The 27515-nt window shown below is 37.6% G+C and overlaps 1 protein-coding gene across 6 annotated transcripts; it reads left to right on the top strand.

Moving 5' to 3' along the window:
* ZNF382 (zinc finger protein 382) lies at window positions 1-27515 on the top strand. 6 transcript variants are annotated; one of them, XM_005692338.3, is made up of 5 exons: window positions 1-882; window positions 3852-3924; window positions 6217-6343; window positions 6622-6717; window positions 25400-27515. In XM_005692338.3, exons 2-5 carry the CDS (start codon window positions 3916-3918, stop codon window positions 26821-26823), a joined length of 1656 nt encoding a protein of 551 aa, XP_005692395.1. In that variant the 5' UTR covers window positions 1-882; window positions 3852-3915; the 3' UTR covers window positions 26824-27515. The 6 variants fall into 6 exon arrangements, with proteins under 6 accessions (XP_005692395.1, XP_017918836.1, XP_013826624.1 ...); XM_018063347.1 differs by having other exon boundaries at window positions 6192-6343; XM_013971170.2 differs by having other exon boundaries at window positions 1-886.

Genomic DNA, 27515 nt, shown 5'->3' with positions numbered 1-27515 from the left:
AGGAACAGTCACACAGGGATCTTGTCTACGGATTCCTCAACGCTAGAACTACAAAGATGAAGCTCTACCCTACTAAAAGTGAAAAAGCCACATTAGGCTAGTTTTTGTTTTTTAAATAAGGGTCATGGTAGCTTGATGTTTGTTTATGTGCCTGCGCAGGTTCTTATTTGTAGCATGTGGGAACTACTTTTCTGACCGGGGATCAAGCCCCGCCTCCTGCATTGGGAGCCTGAAAATCTTAGCAACTGGGCCACCTGGGAAGTCCTTAGGCCGGGAGAGATCAGACTCTAGCCTGTTACAATAGTGCTGTTAAATGGTTACTTAGTCACAGTATATAACACCTCACAGTCGCCACCGACCAAGGTCATTAATAAGGCCCCTCCCACATTCTTAGGCGCTTAACCTGGACCAGTCAGAGGCTTCGCACCCTCACAGGCTCGCTCTTGCTCTTTCTCTTAGCACTTATAACCGCATCTTACGCTGACGCAGTCACACAGTCACACCCACAACCACCTTCCTCAGCAGGTGACTTGCAAAGCCTAAGACTCCCGCCTCTACCTGCCGCATCCGTGCCTGGGAAACTTCAGGACTCCAGCAGTGAGCTCTTCCTGCATCCAGACCCGAGTCACCGCCACTCACCACTACTAGGCAAACTATGACTACAAGGCTAGGGGAAAATGAACCAGAGGACGAAGTGCATTCGTGCCCTCAGGCCCTGTGAGAAACGTAGTCCAACCCGGAAAAGCGGACCCTGGCAGAAACAGATCAAGCGCCGGCCGCCCAGACCTCGCCACTGCTAACCCGCCGCCGCGTGGATTCCTGGGAGCGCCAGCCAGTTCAGGAGTGCGCAGGCGCAGACGACTGAGCCTTGGCTGGGGTGAGGTTGGTAGGTCCTAGGGGCCCAGAGGAGGGGGCGCGAATTGGGAGTTCCGGCCCGGGAGAGCGACTAGAGAAGCGGTACCTGATGGGGAGCCTAGGGGGGAAGCCGGGAGTCCACACCGGGCCTGTAATTATCAGGACGGAACCGGAACCAGGCCCTTGGTAAACCAGACACTCAAACCTGTGAGAGCGCGGCCTCGGGCGTGGCTTGTGGGCGTGACCCTGAAGGTGACAATCTTGTGTGACCTGGAGCGAGTTTTGCGAAGGGAGATTTTTGTCTGTTTTGACCCCGAGGGAGTTCCGTCGCGAGGAGCAGGGCCTCACACAGCGGGCGTGTGTGTAGCAAATGGAGGCGACCGCCTGTACCCAACCTGCAGCGTTTTGGATGCGTGCTGCTGCTCTGTGCAGTGTTGCGGCTGTGTGTAAAACTGAATGAGTCTCGTTGCTGCGTGTGGATTCCTCTGCATGTGCCTCTCTTCCGATTAGGTGTGAGTCGTGTTTGAGACCGCAGGTGACTTTGGAGACGCGAAATGATTTGTGATGCGATTTTGTGACTTTGCCTGTAATTACTATGTACTGTCAGAGATTGTGAATGATTCGCGGGTGCCTGTGCTATGTGCTTTTCTGAAGTGATAGAATTTAACTCTGCGTGTGTTTGTAACCTACTGTTACTGTTTGGTGATAGTTTTTTTGATTGAGAAACTCTGACCACTAGTTAGATAGGTAAAGATTTGATTATCTAATAGAGATCATTAAGCTTGCCTCCAAAATTGTAACTCAGTAGCAACTGAGCAAATAAAATAGAAGTATAAGTACTGGAAAGGGAGAGCTAAGCTTTCATAATTCCCAGAGTAAAGGAAGGTTCAACAGGGAAGCATTCATAATTCGTTCAGTCGTGTCCAACTCTTTGTGACTCCATGGAGTGTAGCCGGTTAGGCTTCTCTGTCCATGGGATTCTCCAGGCAAGAATACTGGAGTGGGTAGCCATTCCTGTCGCTAGGGGATCTTCCCGACGGAGGGATCGAACCCAGGCCTCTTGCATTGCAGGCGGATTCTTTCCCGTCTGAGCCACAGGGAAACCCATAAGGAGCTTCCCGGGTGGCACACTGATAAAGAATCTGTCTGCCAAATGCAGGAGACCCAAGAGATGGGGATTCCATCCCTGCGTTGGGAAGATCCTCTGGAGAAGGAAATGGCAACCCACTCCAGTATTCTTGCCAGGAAAATTCCATGGACGGAGGAACCTGGCGGGCTACAGTCCACAAAGTCACAGTTGCACACTACTGAGCACACACTAGCAGCACTTTCAACAGTGATATATGAATAAGGTTTCCTGCTTCTGGATGAAATCTATGGCAAGGTCAACAGCTTCTTCAGGCATTCCATGATATAAAAGTATTAGGTATACTTTTAATCATAAGGCCAATCTCATTTTAGTAATTAAAATATTAATTTGCTAATTAAAACATTCACTGTAACAATCAATGCATCAGACTTCATTTAGCAAAATATTCTCCTCTCTGCCTGGAAACCTACAAAGTGGAAAGATCAATTTCTATAGCTATACCTGTATTACTAAAAAGTATTGTTCAGTAGTTAATACTTAAACTACTATTAATAAGTTACTGATAAATAATGGTTAATTTTCAATAATTATGCTAATTAACTAGAATGTACAAGTGAATCAATAAAGAGATGAAGTAGAGAAATTAAATAGAAAATCCAAATATTCTCAAGTATGAGAAATTAAATAGAAAATCCAATTATTCTCAAGTATGTAGGGATATGTAATAATGATGGAGATGGCATTTCACATCAACTGAGAAAATATGGATTGTTTAGTACATAGTATTGCTAAAGAATACATATAGGGAAGAAATCGTCACAAGGCAAAAACATTTTAATAGTAACATGAGCAGCTAGAAATTATTTTCAACTTAAAATAGGTAAAAGGTTAATTTATTAAATTGAAAAAGGAGATAATGTCAACCAACTAGAAAATAAACACCACCATGAGAAAAACAAATATGCTATAAGATGTCTTCACAGAAAAGAAATAAAAGGAGCTTATTCTCATATAAGAAATATGTAAATTAGACATATATATCCTGGAAAAGGAAATGGCAACCCACTCCAGTAGTCTTGCCTGGAAAATTCCATGGACTGAGTATCCTGGTAGGCTATAGTCCATGGGGTTGCTCGGACACGACTGAGCGACTTCACTTTCACTTTCATACATATATATATCTGATAGGCAGAGATTAAAATCACTTCAGCTGCATTCATTAGGGTTTGGGGAGGTGTTCTCATGCACTGCTGATGACAATGTAAACTGGTAGGAAGTCCATAAAGACGATTTGGAAATATGTGATAAATTTGTCTCTCATGGGAGACATTAGGTGGAGCTGCAGAGGGAAAAACACAATATTCCTTCTCTCCAAGCTACAACAGATTCCCCAGAATCTCTTCTCCTTCACCAGGAGATTAGGTTTCTGGGATTGATAAGGGAACAGTTCAGTTCAGTTCAGTTCAGTTCAGTCGCTCAGTCGTGTCCAACTCTTTGCGACCCCATGAATCGCAGCACGCCACGCTTCCCTGTCCATTACCAACTCCCGGAGTTCACTCAGACTCATGTCCATCGAGTCATTGATGCCATCCAGCCATCTCATCCTCTGTCGTCCCCTTCACCTCCTGCCCCCAATCCCTCCCAGCATCAGAGTCTTTTCCAATGAGTCAACTCTTCACATGAGGTGGCCAAAGTACTGGAGTTTCAGCTTCAGCATCATTCCCTCCATAAGGGAACAGGGTTGGTCTATTTCCCTACTAATCTCTGTCCTGGATTTGTGTGGGGTACACAGTGAGCAAGTGCCAAAATTGAAAATAGATGCTGATTTAACTGAGTTATTCTGAGAGATCTAAGTCAAATCTGGTTTCACATGGCTCCTTGTATCTTCCCATCTCTGCCTTCTCAGGACTCTTCCCTTTTCCAAAGAAGAGCACAAAAGAGAAGGCTCATCTCCTGCAAACATCAAAGCCATGCTTCAGGTGAGATGATGTTTCCTCTCTTTCTGAAATAACTTGTTTTTAGGTTATGTGAACATTTGCTTCCCTATTCTTAAATTTTCTGGATATTGGGATTTACTTCCATCAAACGGGTTTCCAGTAGGGCAAGCAAGTGGCCTACATGCAAAATTTAAGGGGGACTCTCAGGGCTGTCCAGCCCTAAATTTTGTGCCCATGTGTCTCACCTTCTTCACCCTAGTTACAGCCCTATTCCCAGTTTCTCTCATTTCAACAGGATCGACTTCAGCCTTCCCCAAATGCACTTTCTAGTTGTAGCCCATGTTCACATACTGATTGGATGTATCATTCATTATCTCCTTTCATAGTCTTCTCATGAAAGTACTGCTGGAACAGAAATGTATTATCCTGATTTAAATGGGAATATATTACTTGAATGAATCTATCTTGTGTAGAAACTGATTGGAGATCTAGATTTATAAGAAGTCAAGGAGCAGACATGCCAGATCTTCATAATTTCCACTGACCTAGGTTTTGCAATGGTATGGTGGGAGGTAAAATTAATAGGTCACATTATTATTTTGTGATTAGATTTCCTGTTTTGTGAGGTCTTTAAGATAGAGATTTGCTTGCAAGCTTATACAGAAAACTGAAATTTCACATTCCTCTCTGATCTTTGTTTTATCCGTGTTTGTCAGCAATTCCTACAAACTGTGCCCCACCAGTGAGAAACCTTTCTGTACTTCAGTGCTCTTATAGATGTATTCTTATCTTATTACTTTCTTCTAATTTTTATATGTGGATGCAGGAGAAGAAGATGCATGTGTTCATTCACTCTTGAGATAATAGTCTACTCTTGAATCAAAGGTGGTACTTTCTCCTCTTCCCATATTTTTCTTTCAAAAAATTCCTCTTTATCTACCAATCTTTAAAATGCCATTCTGGATTTTCCCCAGATGCCAACTGGTTCTGTTCTCCCTCTGTGTCTCTTTTTGTGTATGTACAATCACATTCACTCCAAAGGTTATACTGATGTGATTCTAGTGACCCTCAGATACTGCTTTCCATCCTAGACCTTTATCCAGAGTATCAGAACCATATATCCAGCCTCCAACAGCTATCGCTGCCTGTGTGTTCCATAGACATTTCGAGGACACAACCTGGGTTTACCTCATGATCACCTCTGGTCCAGCTTATTCTTTCTCCTGCTTCCCATTTCCTTTTTCTAGTCTCAGCACCTATCCACTTGCTATGCAGATGACCTAAGAGCTATACCTCTCTTTTTTTCTACTCTACAAGTAATTGATGACCAATTCTGTTGAAACTTACCATGGAACAAACAATTGTCTCCTGTCTAGACCATTAATACCACTTTAATCTCAGACCTCCAACAGTGGGTACTTGTCTTTCCCACCTAACACACTTCAAGCCTACTCTAGTGTTCAAGAATATTGCCTCTAAAGTACAAGTTTTTTCACATATGTGCCGACTTAACATTTCTTTGTTTTTAATTCTCCATAAAGCAGTAGATCCAAAGTAGGGCATGTGTTACAAAGGACATGTGTGCAAAATGTACAAGACAGTATACTGAAAAGGAGGAAGATACTAGTAGTTTACATTCAAGAACATTAATTGTTAACAGTGTGGATTGCTGTTAATGCCAACTAATGATTTATATGTTGGGTGTACCTAGAGCATTTTAAAGACTACTACTCTGTAGGGAAAAAAATCCAGTATTATTACATAAATATGCCCACTACTTTGCTCCATAAACTTTTTTCTTCTTAAGCCCAAAGATTCTTTCCTAACATACTGTACTTTTTGCTATTTCCTGAATTTACTAACTGGTTTTACTCTCCCAGTGAATTTTAAAAGCCCATTGACATGTAGTGCTACAAAATTAATTCATTGTGAGTACAAAATTTTTATGTCTTCAGTGAAATCTTAGAATCCAGAATCTTAGAATACTCTATAGTATTTTCCCTTATACATATTTCTGTCATCACATCTATAATGTCTATTGAGTATAAATATTTATGCATATGCCTCTCTTTTAGCCTGTAACTTCTTATGAGCAAAGTCAAGGTTTTATTTGTTTCACTGCATCAAGCAACCAATCACATTCAAGGCAAAGAGCATGATCTCATATATTTTTAGCATGAGATAATAGGTAAATACAATTGAATGTATTTCCAGAGAGAATTTTCTACAGTACAAAACACAAGAAAACCAGGTCTGACCACTGAACATGGTCTCCAGTGTCTGGTTCTCACTAGTTCCAATTACCTTAGGATGAACTGGAGTATGCCCTTACAGGGATCAGTTTCATTCAAGGATGTGACTGTGGACTTCACCCGGGAGGAGTGGCAGCAACTGGACCCTGCTCAGAAGGCCCTCTACAGAGATGTCATGTTGGAAAACTATTGTCACCTCATCTCTGTGGGTAAGGAAAATTCCTTACATGTTTCAGTGTCATGCATCTCCTTTCAAGAATTTCTGAAACATGTGGAACTTTGAATTTCAAAGATCAGAGGTGATGAATAATCTCTTTTTGTTAATAGAAAGCATGATTATGTCCTCACTTGCCTAGTGCAAGGTATTAACTTTGTGAGGACATTAATAGTCTTGTCTAATAGCCACCTTGAAGCTGTATCTTTCTCTTCCTTCAATAGTTTTAAAGCCCAACAGCTTCTTAGACCAAGTCTTATTTTTTATTATCAGGATTTCACATGACTAAGCCTGATATGATCTGCAAATTGGAACAAGGGAAAGAACTATGGACAACAGAGAAAATTTTTCAAAGTCAGAGTTACCTAGGTGAGTCTGTATAATGTCCAGTGGACTCAGGTAGTTGATATCTTTGACTATTTTTGGAGATCTATATTTTTTAATTGTGGTAAAATATACATAAAATTTACCATCTTAACCATTTTTAAGCATATAGTTCCATGGTATTAAGTACTTTTACATAGTTATGCAACTATCACCATTATCCATCTCCAGAATCCTTTGTCAGAAGTAAAACTGTACCCATTAAACAATAACTCCTATTACCCCACCACCACTAGCCCCCGACAATCAATATTTTACTTTCTGTCTCTATGAATTTGACTGTGGTAGATACCTCATATAAGTGAAATTATATGGTATTTGTCCTTTTTGTGACTAGTTTATTTCACTTAACATAATGTCCTCAAGTTTCATCCATGGTATAGTATGTATCAGGCTTTTCTTCCTTTTGAAGGCTGAGTAATATTAAATTATAGATACATGTGACATTTGCTTATCCATTCATCTCTCAGTGAACACCTGGGTTGCTTCCACGTTTTGGCTACTGTGATTAATGCTACTATGAATATGAGTGTACAAATATCTGTTTGAGTCATTGCTTTCAGTTCTTTTGGGTATATATCCAAAAGTAGAATTGCTGAATCATCTGGTAATTTATGTCTGATGTTTGGAGGAACTGCCATACTGTTTTCCACAGTGACTACACCATTTTACATTCTCATCAACAAGTCACAAGGGTTCCAGTTTCTCTGCATCCTTATCAACAATTATTATTTTCTTTTTTTCCTGATAGTAGCCATCTTATTTAGGAATGTATTTTTAAAGGTGTAAGATCTCTGAAGTACCTACCTATATATGGCTGACTTCTATACCTCTAAAATCTAAATTTCTTTTAATATTAATCTCTACATAAATCCTTTCCTTGTGTGGCTTATGAGCTGTTGGCTGCTATTATTTTACTGAGAATCCACTCCATGCTTTGTAGATATAATGTCCATAGAGATCTTAAGTGTTAAGTTCTTTGTATTCTGACAGAAGTGGAAACCCATGTGTCACACTATAATCAAGATAAAGGGCACTCCTACTGACCTGTTAAGTTCCATCAGGCCTCTTCCATGGCAATCCCTCCCCAGGACAATCACTACTAGGATTTCTAGACAGATTAGTTCTGTCTATTCTGGACTTTTTTCATGTATACTTTTTATTTTTATTTTATTTTTTTTCACTTTTAATCATGTATACTTTTTAAAAAGTATATTTACTTTATTGAAATGTAGTTGACTTGCAATGTTTCTTCCCTGGGTTGGGAAGATCCCTACGGCTACCCACTCCAGTATTCTGGCCTAAGAGAATTCCATGGACTGTATAGTCCATGGGGTCACAAAGAGTGGGACACGATTGAGAGACTTTCACATTCACTTTTACAATGTTTCAAGTGCACAGCAAGGTGATTCAGTTATATAAATACACATATATTATTTTTGAAGTTATTTTCCATCATAGATTATTACAAGATATTGACTACAGTTCACTATGCTATACAGAGACCTTTGTTGCTTGTTGCATACCTATTTTTTAATTAGAAACCTAAATTCTATTCATACTAAGTCAAACAAGTGGAATCAAAATGTCAATAATTTTTTTAGTTAGGCAAAAATTCATACGTTTTCTCAAATATATATTTTATACATATATATATGTATATAAAAGCTTTTCTACTGCACTTGATAAAGGTTTGAGAAAAACATCAACAAAATGAAGAGATGGAGAAATTGGAGAACATAAATGAAAAGGAATCACTGAATATGAAATAGAAAAAGTGGAACAAACTAGATAAAAGTAAAAGATCATCATATAGTCCAGTTGTTTTTAAATATGACTGCTCATTAGAAACATATCTGGAGCTCTGGACCAAAAAAGCAATACCTGAACATTTGTATTTTTCAAAAAATTTCAAGATAATTCCAGTACGCATCTGGATTTTAAAAAGTGATTACAGGTTTTTCTATTTTATCCTAGTTTCAGGGATACAGGGTTCTATTATTTTTGACTAGTTGTTGACTAATCATGATACAGTGGTATTAAGTGAGTAACAGTTACATAATCACAAAGTAAAAGATGTTTATCAGTTTCACAATCAATAGCCAGACAAAAAATAAAAGCTAATTACAATTGCAAACCATAATGGGAACATGATTAACTTAACAATCTAAAATAACTACATACAATTTTGGAGGGGTCAATCAAAGTGATGTGGCAAGTGGAAGTGCATACACGCACATGTTACATGCACATGTTTTCATCCACGCAGTCAGTATATGTCTCTTGGTTGGTGCATTTAATACATTTACATTTAAGGTAATTATCAATATGTATGATCCTATTACCATTTTCTCAATTGTTTCAGGTTTTTCTGTAGGTCTTTTCCTTCTCTTAGGTTTCCTGCCTAAAGAAGTTCCTTTTGCCTTAGTTGTAAAGCTGGTTTGGTGGTGCCGAATTCTCTTAACTTTTGCTTGTCTGGAAAACTTTTGATTTCTCTGTCAAATATGAAGGAGAGTCTTGCTGTGTAGAGTATTCTTGGTTGTAGGTTTTTACCTTTCATCACTTTAAATATTTAATCATGCCATTCCCTTCTGGAATGTAGAGTTTCTGTTGAGAAATCAGCTGATAGCCTGATGGGAGTTCCCTTGTATATTATTTGTCATTTTTCCCTTGTTTCTTTTAATATTTTATCTCTGTCTTTAATTGTTTTCAGTTTGATTACTGTATGTCTTGGTGTGTTCCTCCTTGGGTTTATCCTTCCTGGGACTCTGCTTCCTGGATTTGGTTGACTATTTCCTTTCCCGTGTTTGGGATGTTTTCAGCTATTACCTCTTCAAATATTTTCTCAGGTCCTTTCTTTCTCTCTTCTCCTTCTGGGACCCCTATAATGTGAATGTTGGTGCATTTAATGTTGTTCCAGAGGTTTCTTAGGCTGTCTTCATTTCTTTTCATTCTTTTTTTCTGTATTCTGCTAGCTGGCAGTGATTTCCACCATTCTGTCCTCCAGGTCATTTATCTGTTCTTCTGCGTCAGTTATTTTGCTATTGATTCTTTCTAGTGTATTATTCATCTCTGTTTGTCTGTTCTTTAGTTCTTCTAGGTCTTTGTTATACATTTCTTGTATCTTCTCAATCTTTGCCTCCATTCTTTTCCCAAGATCCTGGATCATCATATAATTAATCTGAATTCTTTTTCTGGAAAGTTGCCCATCTCCACTTCATTTAGTTGTATTTCTGGGAATTTATCTTGTCACTTCATCTGGGACAAAACTTTCTGCTTTTTCATCATGGTTAACTTTCTGTAATTTGGTTTCTGTTTTAGCCACTGTGAGACTGTGCTTCTTGCTTCTTTGTCTGCTCCCTGATGGATGAGGCTAAGAGGCTTGTGTATGCTTCTTGATGGGAGGGACTCGGATGGAAAAAATTGGTTCTTGCTCTGATGGGCAGAGCCTTGCTCAATAAAGCTTTAATCCAATTATTTGCTGATGAGTGGGGTTGCATCCCTCCCTGGTAGTTGTTTGGCCTGAGGCAATCCAGCCCTAGGATCTACTGGCTCTATGATAGGCTTAATGGCAAACTCCAAGAGGGTTTATGCCAAGGGAGACCTTCCAGTGCCCCCGTCCCTGTGATGAGCCCCTGCTGACCCACACCTCCACAGGCGGCCCTCCAACACTAGCAGGTAGTTTTGGTTCAGTCTCCTGTGTGATCACTGCTCCTCTCCTCTGGATCTTGGTGCACGTGAAATTTTGTTTGTGCCCTCGAAGACAAGTTTCTGTTTCTCTCAGTCCTCTGGAAAGCCTATAATCAAATCCCTCTGGCCCTCAAGGCCAGATTTCCTGGGGATTCTCAGTCCCTCTGTTGGATCCCCAGGCTAGGAAGCCTGATGTGGGGTTTAGAACCTTCACAATAATGTGAGAACTTCTTTGGTATTAATCGTTCTCCAGTCTGTGGGTCACTCAACCAGCAGGTATGGGATTTGATTTTATCATGATCGCGCACCTCCTACTGTCTTGCTGTGGCTTCTTTGTCTTTGGACATGGTGTATATTTTTTTAGTGGGTTCCACTGTCCTCCTGTCAGTGGTGGTCAACAGCTAGTTGCAATTTTGGTGCTCTCGCTGGAGGAAATGAGCGCACATCCTTCTACTTCACCATCTTGAACCAGACCCATGTCTACTTTTCTTTCACTCAGCTTAATGTCTGAGGTATTAATACATGTTTCAGTATTTATATTAAAATAGCTTATTTAAGTTGCAGAACAGTATTCAGTTGTATGGAGATATTAGTTTGTTTATACATCTATTGATAGACATTTGAAATGTTCCCGTTTGGGCCTATTATGTTTTCGTTTGTGTTTGGCCATGCTGTGTGGCATATGGATATTAATTCCCTGACCAGGGATGAGACCCACTCCTCCTGTAGTGGAAGTGTGGAGTCTTAACTACTGGACCACCAAGGTCCCTGGGTCTATTATTAATAAAGCTACTGTGAACATTCTTTTTTTGTATGTGTGAACATTCTTATAAAAATATTTTTGTGAACATGTTTTTATTTCTGCTTAGTAAACACCTATTAGATGGTATTGCTCATTCATAAGGCAGGTTTATATATCTCACATTGTAGAAACTGCCAGTTTTTGAAAGTTATCATACCATTTTAAACTTTTACCAGCAATCTATGAGAATTTTGATTGCTCCCACATTCTCCTCTACATTTTGATGTTATCAATATTTTCATTTTGGTCATTCTGAAACATCATTCTGTTAAGAATAGTAGTATATGTTAGCAGTTTCAGTTTAGATTTTTTTTATGATTAATGATATTAAGAACTTTTCCAAGTGCTTTTTATATCTTCAGACATATCTGTTCAGATGTTTTACTCATCTTTTATTGGGTTATGTATTTTTCCTTGAGTAGTAGGAATTCTTTACATATTCTGAATATAAGTTTTTTATTTGATGCAGGTATTGTAAATATTTCCTCTAGAATGTGACTTGCCTACTCATTTTAATAGTCTTTCAATAGGAGCAAATTTTTAATTGTAATGAAGTCCAGTTTATAGTTTTTTTCTTTTATCATTATTTCTTTGATCTCTCAAATATTTGCTTCCCCCTAGATTATGAAGATAATTTCCTGTATTCTAAAATTGTTATGTATATTTTGCTTTTTTAAAATTAGTTCTGTGACCCATCTCATGTTAAGTTTTATTTATGGTGTGAGGTAAGGGTTAAGAGTCTGTTTTCTTCCATTTGTTGCATCACTTGTAGAATTAAATTAAATTGCTCTGATGATCTTATCAGAAATTGATTGTATTTATGTCAGTCGATTTCTAGAGTATTCTTTCCTTTGTTAAAATTTAAGTCCTGTTATTAATAGGACTTAATGATTAATTTGGTTATTATAGTTTTATAATAAGTCTTGATGTCAGAATTAGTCCTCTTAACTTCCTTCTTTTTAAAAAATTGTTTTGGCTATTTGAAGTCATTTTCATTTTTTTTTTCAATTACCTTTTAGAATCAACTTCTTGATTTTTTAAAATAAATATGCTGGGATTTTTATTGGTGAGAACAAACATCTTAGCAATGTTGAGTCTCACAGTCTCTCATAATACTATATCTTAATCTTTTAGTTAGCTTCTCTATTCCTGTAAGTAGTGTTTTATTATTTTTACTATCAAGCTCTTACACATATTTTATTGTTTATCTCTAAAATTTTAATATTTTTATTGTAAATAGTGAGCTTTTAAAAATTTCTTTATCCAGGCTTTTGTTAATATGAATAGCCAGAGTTGAATTTTAGATATTGACTTTGTATACTTGTATTGATGGCATTAAATTTTATTGTTGTTACTGTTGTCCATTGTTTGCTTTGGTATTTTTTTACATTTTCTACATATAAAGTAGGCCTTCTGGAAATATATTTCACTTCTACATTTGCATACTTTTTTGTTTTCATTTCTTTTTCTTACCCTGATGTACTGACTATGACCTATAGTACAGTGTCGAATAGAGGTAGTGAGAGTAAGCATTCTTCGCAGTTCACTAAATTTAGAAGGGAGACATTTAATATTTCATTCTTAAGATTAATATTAACTTTATATTTTTCATAAGTGCTCTTTTTTAGATTCTGGGAGTTCTTTTCCTAGTTTTTGGACAATTTTAACTATGAATGGATGTTGATCTTAATAAATGCTTTTTCAGCTTCTGTTGATTTATTTCTTTTTTAATCTGTTACTGTATATAATTATATTGATTAATTTGAATTTTAAACCAACCTTAGGCTCCTGGGATGAACCCCAGTTGGACAAGATGCACTATTCATCTTATAGATTGCTGAAATTGGTTTGCTAATATTTTAGAAAGCTTTAGTGCAGGATTTTACCAAGGACAGTGGTTTACAGTTTTATTGTAATGTCATCGAAAAGATGTATCCAGAAGTATGTCAGCCATATCAAACTGGGGGTGTTTCATCTTCATCTGTTTTCTTATGGAATTTTTGTAAGCTTGGCATTGTTGCTTCCTTAATGTCTGAGGAACCATTTGGGCCTGCATTTTTATAATTTAAGACTTCTGCTTTTAGTCCTGAGGAAGTAACAGTCTAGAATTATACTCCTACAGGAAAAAACTAGAAAACTGAACAAAACTACTAAACAACAGGTACCACAGGCCTGGATTTCTGAGGGAAGGGAAATAAATGAGATGCACCCTACCTCATTCCAGGCTTTGACATGGTGGTAACATCCAGACTGTAGTGCAGAGAGAGGAATCCAAAAAGAACCTGGCAATTTCACTGACTTAAGGGGCCAACATTGGCATTCAAGGAAATTGAGGTGGCTAAAATTTGCAGGACACACTTCCCAAAAAGAGAGAGCTATGCAGAGAAAGTTTCCCAAATGTGGAGAAGGTTCCTCTTGAGTCTTTGGCTAAAGATAAGTTTGCATGTATGTAGGTGAAACCCCATGAAAGCAGGCAAAGACATGTTCTAAGGAAAATACAGTTACCACAGTGTTGTGAGACAAACAATTCTCATAGCCTCTCGCACCAGAAATCATTTAATTTCCCTTCAGCCAGAGGGGAGAGAACATGTTAATATATAGGACATTAGGTAGACCCTAGAAAAGTCAGACCTAACAAATGTGGCCTGATTAGCCATAGATTAGAGACTGCAAGATTTGTCATAAAAGAGCTTAAATAAAAGCATCAAAAGGATTAGGACTTCCCTGGTGACTCAGTGGTAAAGAGTCCACCTGCCAATGCAGGAGACATATGTTGGATTCCTGATCCAGGAAGATCCCACATGCCACAGAGCAACTAGCCAGAGGACCACAACTATTGAGCCTGCACTCTAGAGCTGGGAGCTGCAACTGCTGTAGCTCTCACGCCCTAGAGCCTATGTTCTGCAGCAACAGAAGCCACCACAATGAGAAGCCCACATACCTCAACTAGAGAATAACCTCTGCTTGCTGCAACTAGAGAAGAGCCCATGTAGCAACGAAGACCTAGCACAGCCAAAAATAAATAACTGAAAGTATATATATTTTTAAAAAGCATCAAAAGGATTAAACTAATCCAAAAATAACTTGTTTGTCTGTTGGTTCCTCCAAGGAGATGCTCAGATGGAGTTGGGAGTGGAATGGATTTCTTAGAGGTGACATCCATGAAAGATAAAAGGGAGAAGTAAGAAACAGAAAGCCATCAGACCATGGTATAGACATGTGAAAAGAAAGGGTACTGAGCAGTGAGAGCCTCAGACCATTATGCAGATCTGACAAAGGCTCAGTTAATCTAAGTCCTCTGAAGCAAAGATTATTCATCAGAGGGATCCTCATGGACAGAAATGGCCACTCTAGTACCTGCTCAGTATTCATCATTGGGTACGGATTCTCTGGGGACACCCTGACTTGGTTCAAAACCTAAAGAGCATCCTGAAGGTGCTAACAGTTCTTGCACATGAATGGTAAGTTCTTTTTGAAGGGATGTCCTAGTGGTGTTACTCTATGGATGCCACAGAATGCCCAAAAAAAACCACCTAAAATTAAAAACCCAGCATTCTTTATAAAAGTACAACCATATCTTAAACTCAACAAGATTAAATTGATAATGTCTGATGACCAATCAAAAATTATTAAACATATGAAGAAGCAGGAAAATATGACCCATAAACAAGAAAAAAGTCATTCAATAGGGAAAAGCTCAATTAATAAAAACAGACGTAAAAATGGTAGAAGTAATAGAATTTGTAGACAAGGATATTAAAACACCATTATAAATGACTTCAGTATTATCAAGAATGTAAAGCAAGAATGAATATAAGGAGGCAAAATAGCAAACACTGAAATAAAACCAAATGAAACTTCTAAAGATGACTATTTTGTATCTGAAGTGAATAAGAAGACCCAACTATGTCCTATATATTAAAATGTAAAGATGCAGGTAGAGGAAACAAAAAAAGATGAAAAATATAAACTTTACAGTTTTGTGATTGCCCTGTGTGGGGATGATTGTCCTCAAGAAAAAGAAATGAAAAAGGCAAAATGCTTGTCTGAGGAGACCTTACAAATAGCTTAGAAAAGAAGAGAAGCTAAAAGTTAAGAGGAAAAGGAAAGATATAACCATCTTGATGCAGAGTTCCAAAGAATACCAAGGAGAGATAAAAGCCCTCCTCAGTGATAAATGCAAAGATGTAGAGGAAAACAATACAGTGGCAAAGCTAGAGATCTCTTCAAGAAAATCAGATACACCAAGGGAATATTTCATGCAAAGATGGGCACAATAAAGGAAAGAAATGGTATGGACTTAACAGAAGCAGAAGATATTAAGAAGAGGTGACAAGAATACACAGAAGAACTATACAAAAAAGGTCTCACCTAGAGCCAGACATCCTGGAATGAGAAGTCAAGTGGGCCTTAGGAAGCATCACTATGAACAAAGCTAGTGGAGGTGATGGAATTCCAGTTGAGCTATTTCAAATCCTGGAAGATGATGCTGTGAAAGTGCTGCACTCAAAATGCCAGGAAATATGGAAATCTCAGCAGTGGCCACAGGACTGGAAAAGGTCAGTTTTCATTCCAATCCCAAAGAAAGGCAATGCCAAAGAATGTTCAAGCTACCACACAATTGTACTCATCTCACATGCTAGCAAAATAATCCTCAAAATTCTCCATGCTAGGTTTCAGCAGTAGGTGAACCAAGAACTTCCAGATGTTCAAGCTGGATTTAAAAAAGGCAGTGGAACCAGAGATCAAATTGTCAACATCCACTGGATCATAGAAAAAGCAAGAGAATTCCAGAAATACATCTACTTCTGCTTTATTGACTACACTAAAGCCTTTGACTGTGTGGATCACAACAGACTGTGGAAAATTCTGAAAGAGATGGGAATACCAGACCACCTTACCTGCCTCCTGAGAAATCTGTATGCTGGTCAAGAAGCAACAGTTAGAACCAGACATGGAAAAACAGACAGGTTCCAGTATTGGAAAGGAGTACATCAAGGCTGTATATTGTTACCTTGTGTATTTAACTTATATGCAGAGTACATCATGTGAGGGCTTCTCTTGTGGTTTAGCTGGTAAGAATCCACCTGCAATGCAGGAGACCTGGGTTTGATCCCTGGATTGTGAAGATACCCTGGAGAAGGGAAACACTACCCACTCCAGTATTCTGGCCTGGAGAATTCCATGGACTGTATATGTATAGTCCATGAGGTCACAAAGAGTTGGACATGACTGAGTGACTTTCACATCATGGGAAATCCTGGGCTGGATGAAGCACAAGCTGGAATCAAGATTTCTGGGAGAAATATCAATGACCTCAGATATGCAGATGACACCACCCTTATGGCAGAAAGCAAAGAAGAACTAAAGAGCCTCTTGATGAAAGTGAAAGAGGAGAGTGAAAAAACTGGCTTAAAACTCAACATTCAAAAAACCAAGATCATGGTATCCAGTCCTATCACTTCATGACAAATAGGGAAACAATGGAAACAGGGACAGACTTTATTTTCTTGGATTTCAAAATCACTACAGATGGTGACTGCATCCATGAAATTAAAAGACACTTGCTCCTTGGAAGAAAAGCTATGACCAATTTAGACAGCGTATTAAAAAGCAGAGACATTACTTTGCTGATAAATGTCCGTCTAGTCAAAGCTATGGTTTTTCCAGTAGTCATGTAAAGATGTGAGAGTTGGACCATAAAGAAAGCTGAGCTCTGAAGAATTGATGCTTTTGAACTGTGGTGTTGGAGAATACTCTTGAGAGTCCCTTGGACACAAAGGAGATTAAACCAGTCAATCCTAAAGGAAGTCAGTCCTGAATTATTCATTGGAAGGACTGATGCTGAAGCTGAAGCTCCAGTGCTTTAGCCACCTGATGTGAAGAACTGACTCCTTAGAAAAGACCCTGATGCTGGGAAAGATTCAAGGCAGGAGAAGGGGATGACAGAGGATGAGATGGTTGGATGGCATCACTGACTTGATGGGCATAAGTTTGAGCAAGCTCTGGGAGTTGTTGATGGACAGGGAAGACTGGCGTGCTACAGTCCATGGGATCACAAAGAGGTGGACACTACTGAGCACTGACTGTTTGGGGATGAAATCACCACCACCACCACCCCAGCCCACTCAAAATATGTGACAGATGTCAGGACTGAAATCTCACATAATGAGGCTTTCTAGGGAGAGCAGGGCGGAGAAGGCAATGGCAACCCACTCTAGTACTCTTGCCTGGAAAATCCCATGGATGGAGGAGCCTGGAAGGCTGCAGTCCATGGGGTCGCTGAGGGTCGGACACGACTGAGCGACTTCACTTTCACTTTTCACTTTTCATGCATTGGAGAATGAAATGGCAACCCACTCCAGTGTTCTTGCCTGGAGAATCCCAGGGACGGGGGAGCCTGGCGGCCTACCGTCTATGGGGTGGCACAGAGTCGGACACAACTGAAGTGACTTAGCAGCAGCAGCAGGGAGGACTCCCAAGCTGGTCCTAAAATGGCTTCAGAGAGCAAGGAAGGGTGGTGTCTGTCTTTGGTGTTTATTGTGATTATGGAGGTGGTCAGGTCAGGCTTCTACACATGGTTTAGAGCTTACATGGTTTAAACTTCTTGCCAGCACCAATAAGAAAGCATGCAAGCTCCCTTATTGGCTTGCCCAGGTGTGGGGCAAGAGGGGACAAAAAGGGAGTGGGTCTAGGAATTTGTCAGTCATAAGATATCAAAAATAGAATGACTCTGTTACACTAAGAAGAAAATGGGAGTGCCTGTAGATCAAAGTAGATTTCAGAACATGGAATATTACAGTGATAAAGCAGAACACTTCATCAGAAATCATAACAATTCTAACAGTTTCAAAATCTTTCAGTTTTTCTCAGCTTTTTATCATTTTCACTACCTAAAGAGTCTTTTTAGAGATTTTCTTTCTAATTGTCCCCTCTATGAAATTTTAATAGTCTGTGTTCTGATCACAGTAGAATTTATCTAGAAATCAAAAAGCATTTGTCTAAATTTCCCAAATATTTGGAAATTAATCACATTTCCAAATAACCCATGAATCAAGGAGGAAATCCTAAGGTAAATTAGAAGTTATTCTAAACTGAATGATAATTAAAGCAGCATATCAAAATCTGAGATGCAATTATAGCAGCATTAAAAATTTTTTATCACTTTAAATCAGAGCCTCCTGAAACGGGGTTAAATTGTCACCTGAAGTAACTAGAAAAAGAAAAGTAATTTAAACTCAAAAGTTAGTAAGAGGAAAAAACTGACTAAAGCAAAAATCAATGAGATACATAACAAAAGAAGAATAGAGGAAATGAGTGAAGCCAAATGCTGATGCATTAAATTAATAAAATTAATAAACCATACATTTTATTGTCTTGGGCTCCAAAATCAGTGCAGATGGTGACTGCAGCCATGAAAATAAAAGATACTCACTCCATGAAAGAAAATCTATGATAAAAGCTAGACAGAATATTAAAAAGCAGAGATATCACTTTGCCGACAGAGGTCCATATGGTCATAGCTATGGCTTTTACAGTAGTCACCTATGGATGTGAGAGTTTGACTATAAAGAAGGCTGAGCACCAAAGAATTCATGCTTCTGAACTGTGGTGCTTCAGAAGACTCTTGAGAGTACCCTGGACAGCAAGGAGATCAAACCAGTCAATCCTCAAGGAAATCAACCCTGAATGTTCACTGGAAGGACTGATGCTAAAACTGAAGTTTCAATTCTTTGGCCACCTGAGGCAAAGAGCTAACTCATTGGAAAAGATGCTGGGAAAGATTGAGGGCATGAGAAGAAGGTGGTGACAGAGGATGAGATGGTTGGATTGCATCACCAACTCAATGGACATGAGTTTGAGCAAAGTCAGGAGACACTGATGGACAGGGAATCCTGGCATGCTGCAGTCCATGGGGTTGCAAAGAGTTGGACACAACTTAGCACCTGAACAACAACAACAATAACAACAGTATAAAAATTAGAAGACATATTACCAATATCAAAAATTATAGGAGCTAAACACTACAGTTCCCACAGACATTAAAAGAAGTTAGGGTATTCCCTAATAATTTTATACCAACCAATGGAGTAGGGGAGAACACTTCCCAACTTACTTTATAAGACCAGCATTATTTACAATCAAAGGTACTCTAAGTATAGAAAACTACACACCAACATCCTTTGTGAAGTGAGATATAAAAATCCATAATAAAGGGATTTTTATAATATATAATGTTAATATTATAAAGTTTAATATATTACTATAAAGCTGAATCTAGCAATATTTTAAAAGGATGATATCTCATGACCAAAAGGAGTTTGTCCAAGGAAAGTAAAGTTAATTTGGTATTCAAAAATCAAGCTATATAATTCACCATGTAAAGGTAAAAAGGTTAAAAAGAAAACCACATAATTATCTCATTAAATGCAGAAAAATAATAAAATTCAATTTCTGTTTATTATAAATCTTTTTTAGCAATCTAAGGGAATTTGCTCAACTTCATAAAGAATATCTTTGAAAAACTTATAGCTGCCATCACATTCAATAGACATTATGTGGGACACAAGTACAGATTAGAAAGGGAACTGTCTTCATTTGTAAGTGACATGTTTGTGTACATAGTAAATCCTAAGGAATCTAAAAGAAAAGAACTGTTAGAACTAGTAAGTGACTTTAGCAAGTTGGTCATATTTTAGACCAAATTTTGGAAAATTTTGGTCTGAACTTCTACAGTTTTTTTCCTGCTGTATTCTCAATTATATTTTAAATAATTTCATCCTACCGTCTAATTCACTAAGGATTTTAAAAATTCTTTCAGTTTGAGTAATTTCTGTTAGTCTGACTTCCAGTTTACTGATTCTTTATTCCCTTATATTTGTTATTAAACCCATCCAGTGAATCTTACATTTCAGATTTTTTTTTCAGTTTGCATCTCCTTATTTCTCCTGAATATTTCATCTCTTCACCCATATTTTCATCTTTTCTTATAGACTTGTAAACATATTTATCTATTTAGCTATTTTAAGTATCTAAATTATTTTAAATTTAGCTATTTTAAATTTCTAATTTCAACATAGGGTCTGACTGGATTTTATTCTCCATTTTCCTGTTTCTTCTCAGGAAAACTTTAGGTAACATGTTGTGAAGATGTTGGATCATTTTTCTTCTTCTAAGGATTGATGACTTTTAATCTTATCAGTTCAGTTCAATTGCTCAGTAATGTCCGACTCTTTGCAAACCCATGGACCATAGCACGCCAGGCTTCCCTGTCCATCACCAACTGCCAGAGCTTGCTCAAACTCATGTCCATTGAGTTGGTGATGCTTCCCCATGTGGTCCTGCATGGCATGGCATAGGTCCTCCTCTCAGAAATGGTAATAGGAAATTTTCTTTTAACAACATGGGCATCTCTGTGTCATCACTCCATCACCTGTATAAATTAAAATTCCATGAGACACCCACTACTGCTTTTGTCATTAGTGTAAATAAGAACATAATTTAAAATACTATTATTTTTGTTAATCATGAAGTGTTATTATATTATTACTTTTTTGCCACACTATGCAGCATGCTGGATCTTAATTCCCCATCTAGGGAAATTGCACTCATTTCCCCAGCATTAGGAGTACGGAGTCTTAACCACTGGACTACCAAGGAAGTCCCAGTGAAATGTTATTATTAACAAAAATAGTTTTGACTTTGTAGACCTCCCATAAGAATCTCTTGGAAACTGTTGGTTTAGGCCTTTCTTGTTTTTCGTCTCTTTCTTTAACATTTCAGCTCTTTATCTTTCTTCTTTTATTATAGTCTTCTATTTATAGGCATTCATAAATCTAAAATATAAAATTTTAAAGGGTAATCATTGCTAATATTTATCTTCCTCTTAATCTTCATTTTCTTTCCTTCCTTTCCCCTTCTACTTGTTTCCTGCACTTAGTCTCATGTCCCATTCTTACTGTGAGACCTACTATCAAATTTCAAAATCCATATGCCTCACACTAAAGTGATAATTTCAGTATCACTTCATTTCAATACATTTCTTCCCAATAAATCTCCATGTTTCATAACATAGTGCTCAGATGTCTGATATGTACCCACTTTGATTGGGGTGAAAAATATATCTTATGTCCCTGAGTGTCTTTTTCATCTTGCTCACTTTTCTTCCCTCTGAAAAAATAAATATTTGTTGAATAAATGGGTTTTATTTCAGTAGGCTCTCATCAGTATCCTTAAAGGATCTTTCTTCATCCTCAGTTATTATCTTTATAACAGCCACATAAGCTTTAGTAATCTGATCCATTCTCAAGTTGTGATATCTTTGTTTTATGTGAATGGCTTTCAAATAGCCATTTTCAGCACATTTCTCCCACTTGGACTGTACTGGTATATTTTAATATGCCTACAGCAATATAGTGATCACATGTCTCATCCTTTCAGTTATTGATATTTTAGAAATAATAGATAGCCATTAACTGCAAGGAGATCCAACCAGTCCATTCTGAAGGAGATCAGCCCTGGGATTTCTTTGGAAGGAATGATGCTAAAGCTGAAACTCCAGTACTTTGGCCACCTCATGTGAAGAGTTGACTCATTGGGAAAGACTCTGGTGCTGGGAGGGATTCGTGGGGGCAGGAGGAGAAGGGGACGACAGAGGATGAGATGGCTGGATGGCATCACTGACTCGATGGACGTGAGTCTGAGTGAACTCCAGGAGTTGGTGATGGACAGGGAGGCCTGGCGTGCTGCAATTCATGGGGTCGCAAAGAGTCGGACACGACTGAGTGACTGAACTGAACTTTATTTTATCTTTGTTTCTATATCTTTTCTTACTGTAGTTAGCTTCTTAAATATCAGGTTGATTTCATCATCTCTGCTATATTTTAAAAATTAGCTTTTAACAATTTGTGTTTATTTCACTCCATGAAATAGCTTTACATCCTATCATATTCTTATTTGCCACTGACATCTTCCAAAGTAAGAACCATGTTATTTCAGGTGTGGACTGCTGTAATTACTATTTGGATTTGCTGTGATTTTTTTTCTAGTTCTTTGTTTTCTTTCAGTCAATATGCAAAAAAAAGATATCCCCTTATTATATGAAATTTAAATCCCTTTTTTTTCAAGGGCTGACAATAATATCCCATCTGTTCATTCCATGTGTATTTCCTTTTTTGACTGAGAACTCCTGCTCATCTCTGTTCTAGTCTCCCAAATGTACAGCTGGACCTTTCATTATGTGACAGCTGCTGTATACTTAATAGCAATACTTGGAAAGTCAACCAACTACAAAATAAGAGAGTAAAACAGTACACACAAAGGCATCCTTATTTCTGATACCAACTGTAAATTCAGGAATCCCACAATTTGTGTTAATAGTTTGCTATAAGAACTTAACAAAACTTAGTGAAAGCTGTAATACTCACAGTTATGGTTTGTAAGAGAAAAATACAAATTAAAATTAGCCAAGGGGAGAAGTGCATAGAGCAGAGTCCAGGAAAGTACCAAACACAGAGCTTCTAGTTGTCTGCTCTCTGTGGAATCAGGGACAGCGTTACTTCCCTGTGACAGTTCTTACAGAATATTGCCAGCCAGGGAAGGTTCGCGCAAGCCTAGAGTCCAGAGTTGGTTATATTAGGGCTCTGTCACATAGGATGCCTGACTGCCCATGTGGCTGACCTAAGTTTCCATCCCCGTAAGAGATTGAACTAATATTTTGTGACCCAAACCCCCACTTAAATCACATTGTTGGTGTGACTCAAAGAACCCCCCCAGCCTAAATCACATTTTTACTTTCTAGCTGGCCAAAGGTTCCCAGGCAAATAAATACTCCTCTAAGACATGACATTCCAAGGATTTAGAGATTACCTCTCAGAAGACGAAGGCAAATGTCAAGACTTCTCTTTGAGTAAGAATTATATTCTTTCCGACACAATACTACATATCCTTGAGTTAAAAGATCAAATTTTACTTCCACATGAAATATTCCTTGCTGACTCCAGAGCATGTCAGCTCCTCTTTTTCTGCATTCACATTATACTTAGTGTCTCTAACACACAAACAGAACCATCCTCTGATATGATCTAGTAATTTGCTACCTTATTCAACATGGTTTTATCTGAGGCCTCTTTTCCCATCTGATTAATAATTCCCTCAAAATAAGGTCCTCTCTTTTACTTTTCCTTACTGTAGCTTGTAAGAGAGGCTAGACATTCAATAGTTACCTGATTGATGGCCTATGATAGTATGCAAGGAAATTATCTTTTTCATCCATTCAGAAATCATTTAAACGGTAAGTTCTTTTTATATATACATGCCAAGATGATCATATCCCTTCACCACTCTTAAATGTGTTAATGTATACTCAGAAGATTTCAAAGAAGATAGTTAATTAAATATTGACTTCAAAGAATGTAAGTTTTAGTTGGGAAGGCATTATTATCAAATCAAGCATTTTACATATAATATATTAAAATAGCAACAAATCTTGTTGAAAGATTATTTGAAATGGATGGTTCAGACTATAAAATTATATACTAATTTCAGACATTGAAGAGTAGAGAGAATATGTGAAGGCTTTTGGATAAATTGGATAGTAGAATGTCCCTGGAGGAGGTTCAAGTTGTCAGGAAGGCAGTATAATTCCCATTACTGATACAGATTAGTTTTGTGTGTCCTAGAACTGCACATAAATGAAATATATACTCTTTTGCATGAAGTTTTATATCTAAAAAATGTTTGGTATTCATCTCTTTTGTCATTATGTTTCAGTTGGTTTTTTCCTTTTTATTGCTGAATAGTATTCCATTATATACATTTCATGGTAGTATTCTATTTTATAAATACATGATCCTACCATGCATATCTGGTGGAACAATTTTAAAGATAGATACAGTATCAGTTGTTTACATTTTCATGACTTGTTTGATGTGATAAAAAGGCTGTTGTAAATAAGATGCAAGTCATAAGTAAGATGAATCCATATTTAAAATTGCCCCATCAGATATGGGTGGTAGTAAGGTAAAATAGTAAGATATAGCCAAGAAGTTTTAAGAAAAATAATAGATCAACCAGTGCCATACACATATATTAAAGCATTCAGTCTTTCATAGCTCCAGTAGGAAATAGCAGAGTCGCAGAGGGTGCTAGTGGTAAAGAACCTGCCTGTCAATGCAGAAGACATAAGAGACGTGGGTTCAATCTCTGGGTCAGGAAGATCCCCAGAAGAAGGGCACAGCAACCCATTCCAGTATTCTTGCCTGGAGAATTCCATGGACAGAGAAGCCTGGCAGGCTATGCTCCATAGGGTCACAAAGAGCTGAACACAATTGAAGCAACTTAGCACATATGCACTGCATTGGGAGGAAAACTTGAAGTCATCCTTCCCTAGAACTGAAAAAGTAATTTAGCAAATTGAAAAGAGGAAGAGTTATAATTGATGGTCAAGAGAATTTAGTTATTGATCATCTCTGGAAGAATAAATTGATGGTAGCAGCAATCAGAATACAACAGTGATTATATTCATGTTGCAAATATCCTTTTCCTCTGGTTTATTTTATAATTCCTAAGGGAATTATGTTTCCCCAATACCCCTTTCAATGAAAAAAATTAGTTATGTGGAGAGTTAGGGTCAAGACTATAGACTAGTGTGTCTGTTAGCACTAGGAAATGAGTGACTGAAAAAGTTCATTTGCCATGGATGGGCTCAATACAAGTGAGGAAGAAACAAATGGAAGTATTTTATAACACTTATTTAGTTATTAGGGAATAAATATATAGTTTTTCATCATCACCTGAACATTTTCAATACTTACTGTTAGTACCTTGATAGGCTCACTCCATTATCTCTGAATCTGCCTGTTCCAAGAACAGTCCTGCTTTCACTATCCTTTGTCTTCTGCTTACTTGCCCTTTTATCATACCTGCTCAGTGTAGCTTATATTTACAGCATCCCAAAGATATGTGTTGTTTGCTTACCGTAGTTTTTCCTCATTTTAACAGTGTAGCAGTGTTTGTGTTTGTTACATACATTTGCCCTCCCAGAGGTAATTTATTTTAGGCTTTCTGTAGACTAAAGTAGTGTGATAGACAGGCCCACCATGGATTGTTTGTATTATTTATCTTATCCATAATGTTTACATGGAGGCTTACTATTGTTAATTGTATTTTTTCTAGAAGAAGATTGGAAAGCTGAAGATGTTTTAGTGAAATTCAAAGAATACCAAGACAGGCATTCTAGGTCAGTTATATCCATCAACCACAAAAGACTAATAAAAGAGAGAAGTAACATTTGGGGGAAAACATTTACTATCGACAAGAACCGTATTATTTCAAAAACAACACTACATGAATATAAACCTGATGGAAAAGTTTTAAAAGATATTTCAGAATTAGTCATTAGAAATATAAGTCCTGTAAGAGAGAAGTTTAGTGAGAGTAATGGATGGGAGAAATCACTCCTTAACACTAAACATGAGAAAATTCATGCAGCAGTGAATCTCTGTAAACAAACCGAAAGGAGTCTCAGTGGTAAACAAGAGCTTATTCAACATCGGAAGGTTCAAACTCCAGAGCAACCATTTGAACATAATGAATGTGAAAAACCCTTCCTTATGAAAGGAATGTTACTTACGCATACCAGAGCTCACGGAGGAGAAAAATCCTGTGAATACAATAAAGATGGCACAGCCTTCATTGAAAAGTCAACTCTCAATGTCCACCAACAAAATATTATGGAGAAGAAGCCCCACTCATACAGCAAATATGGGAAATTCCTCTGTAGGAAGTCCATTTTTATCATGCATCAGAGATCTCAAACAGAAGAGAAACCCTTTCATTGTCCTTACTGTGGGAATAACTTTAGAAGGAAGTCGTACCTCATTGAACATCAACGAATTCACACAGGTGAGAAACCTTATGTTTGCAGTCAATGTGGAAAAGCCTTTCGTCAAAAGACAGCCCTCACTCTTCATGAGAAAACACACTTAGAGGGGAAACCCTACATTTGTATGGATTGTGGGAAGTCCTTCCGCCAAAAGGCAACCCTTACTAGACATCACAAAACACATACAGGAGAGAAGGCCTATGAATGTACTCAATGTGGAAGTGCTTTTAGAAAGAAGTCTTACCTTGTTGATCATCAGAGAACACACACAGGGGAGAAACCATATCAATGTAATGAATGTGGGAAGGCATTTATCCAGAAGACAACCCTCACTGTACATCAGAGGACTCACACAGGAGAGAAACCCTATATTTGCAATGAATGTGGGAAGTCCTTCTGCCAAAAGACAACTCTCACCCTCCATCAGAGAATTCACACAGGGGAGAAACCCTATATTTGTAATGAATGTGGGAAGTCCTTCCGCCAGAAGGCAATCCTCACTGTTCATCAGAGAATACATACAGGAGAGAAATCCAATGGATGTCCTCAGTGTGGGAAAGCCTTTAGTAGGAAATCTAACCTCATTCGCCATCAGAAAACTCACACTGGAGAGAAACCATATGAATGTAAAGAATGTGGGAAGTTCTTCAGTTGTAAGTCAAACCTCATTGTCCATCAAAAAACTCACAAGATAGAAACTGTGAGAATTCACTAAAACATGTGACTTTTCTGGTGAAAAATTTTAAAGTCATAGTAAATCCTGTACATGAGGTTGCTTGCAAGCGTATTAATATTAAACAGTTTAAAGTACTGTAGCATATTTATCTACTATTTGCTAGCCCACAAAACACATAAAAAGAATTATGAGATAAATGATAAAAGTCACTGAAAATACAAGCTTAAAATTTTATTAACTTCACCATACATAAATTCTAAAGTCAAGTTGCTAAAAACATTTAAAATTGCTTATTTAAAATTTTAACATATAACTTTTTGTGACCTAGTATTAAGCACTAGGCTACTTGAGCGTGAACAGAACTGCTTTAAAAGAAAGGAGGTGTGACTGTATTTCTTACTGCAAATACGGAATAAAAGTTATCTCCTCAGTTAACCACAGTTCTAACTCCTAACATTATTAATTAGTTTCTGCATATTATAAATCTTTATATAAAGTAGATTATACATCATGTATTCTTTCATATATGACTTGTTTCATCCATCACTATGTCTTTAAAACTCATCATTAGTGCATGTTGGAGAAATTTATTTATTTTCATTCTGTATAAAATTTCATTATATAATACATTTCAGTTTATCCAATGGACAACTTCAGTTTATCCAACTGTTGATGGACTTTTTTTTATTGTTTACAGCTTAGGGTCATAATAAATAATGCTTCTTCTAACA

Source organism: Capra hircus, chromosome 18 (genome assembly GCF_001704415.2).
Source record: "Capra hircus breed San Clemente chromosome 18, ASM170441v1, whole genome shotgun sequence".
NCBI classification, from domain to species: Eukaryota; Metazoa; Chordata; class Mammalia; order Artiodactyla; family Bovidae; genus Capra; species Capra hircus.
The sequence above is the reverse complement of the archived record's forward strand: the minus strand, read 5'-3'. Positions and strand labels throughout refer to the sequence as shown.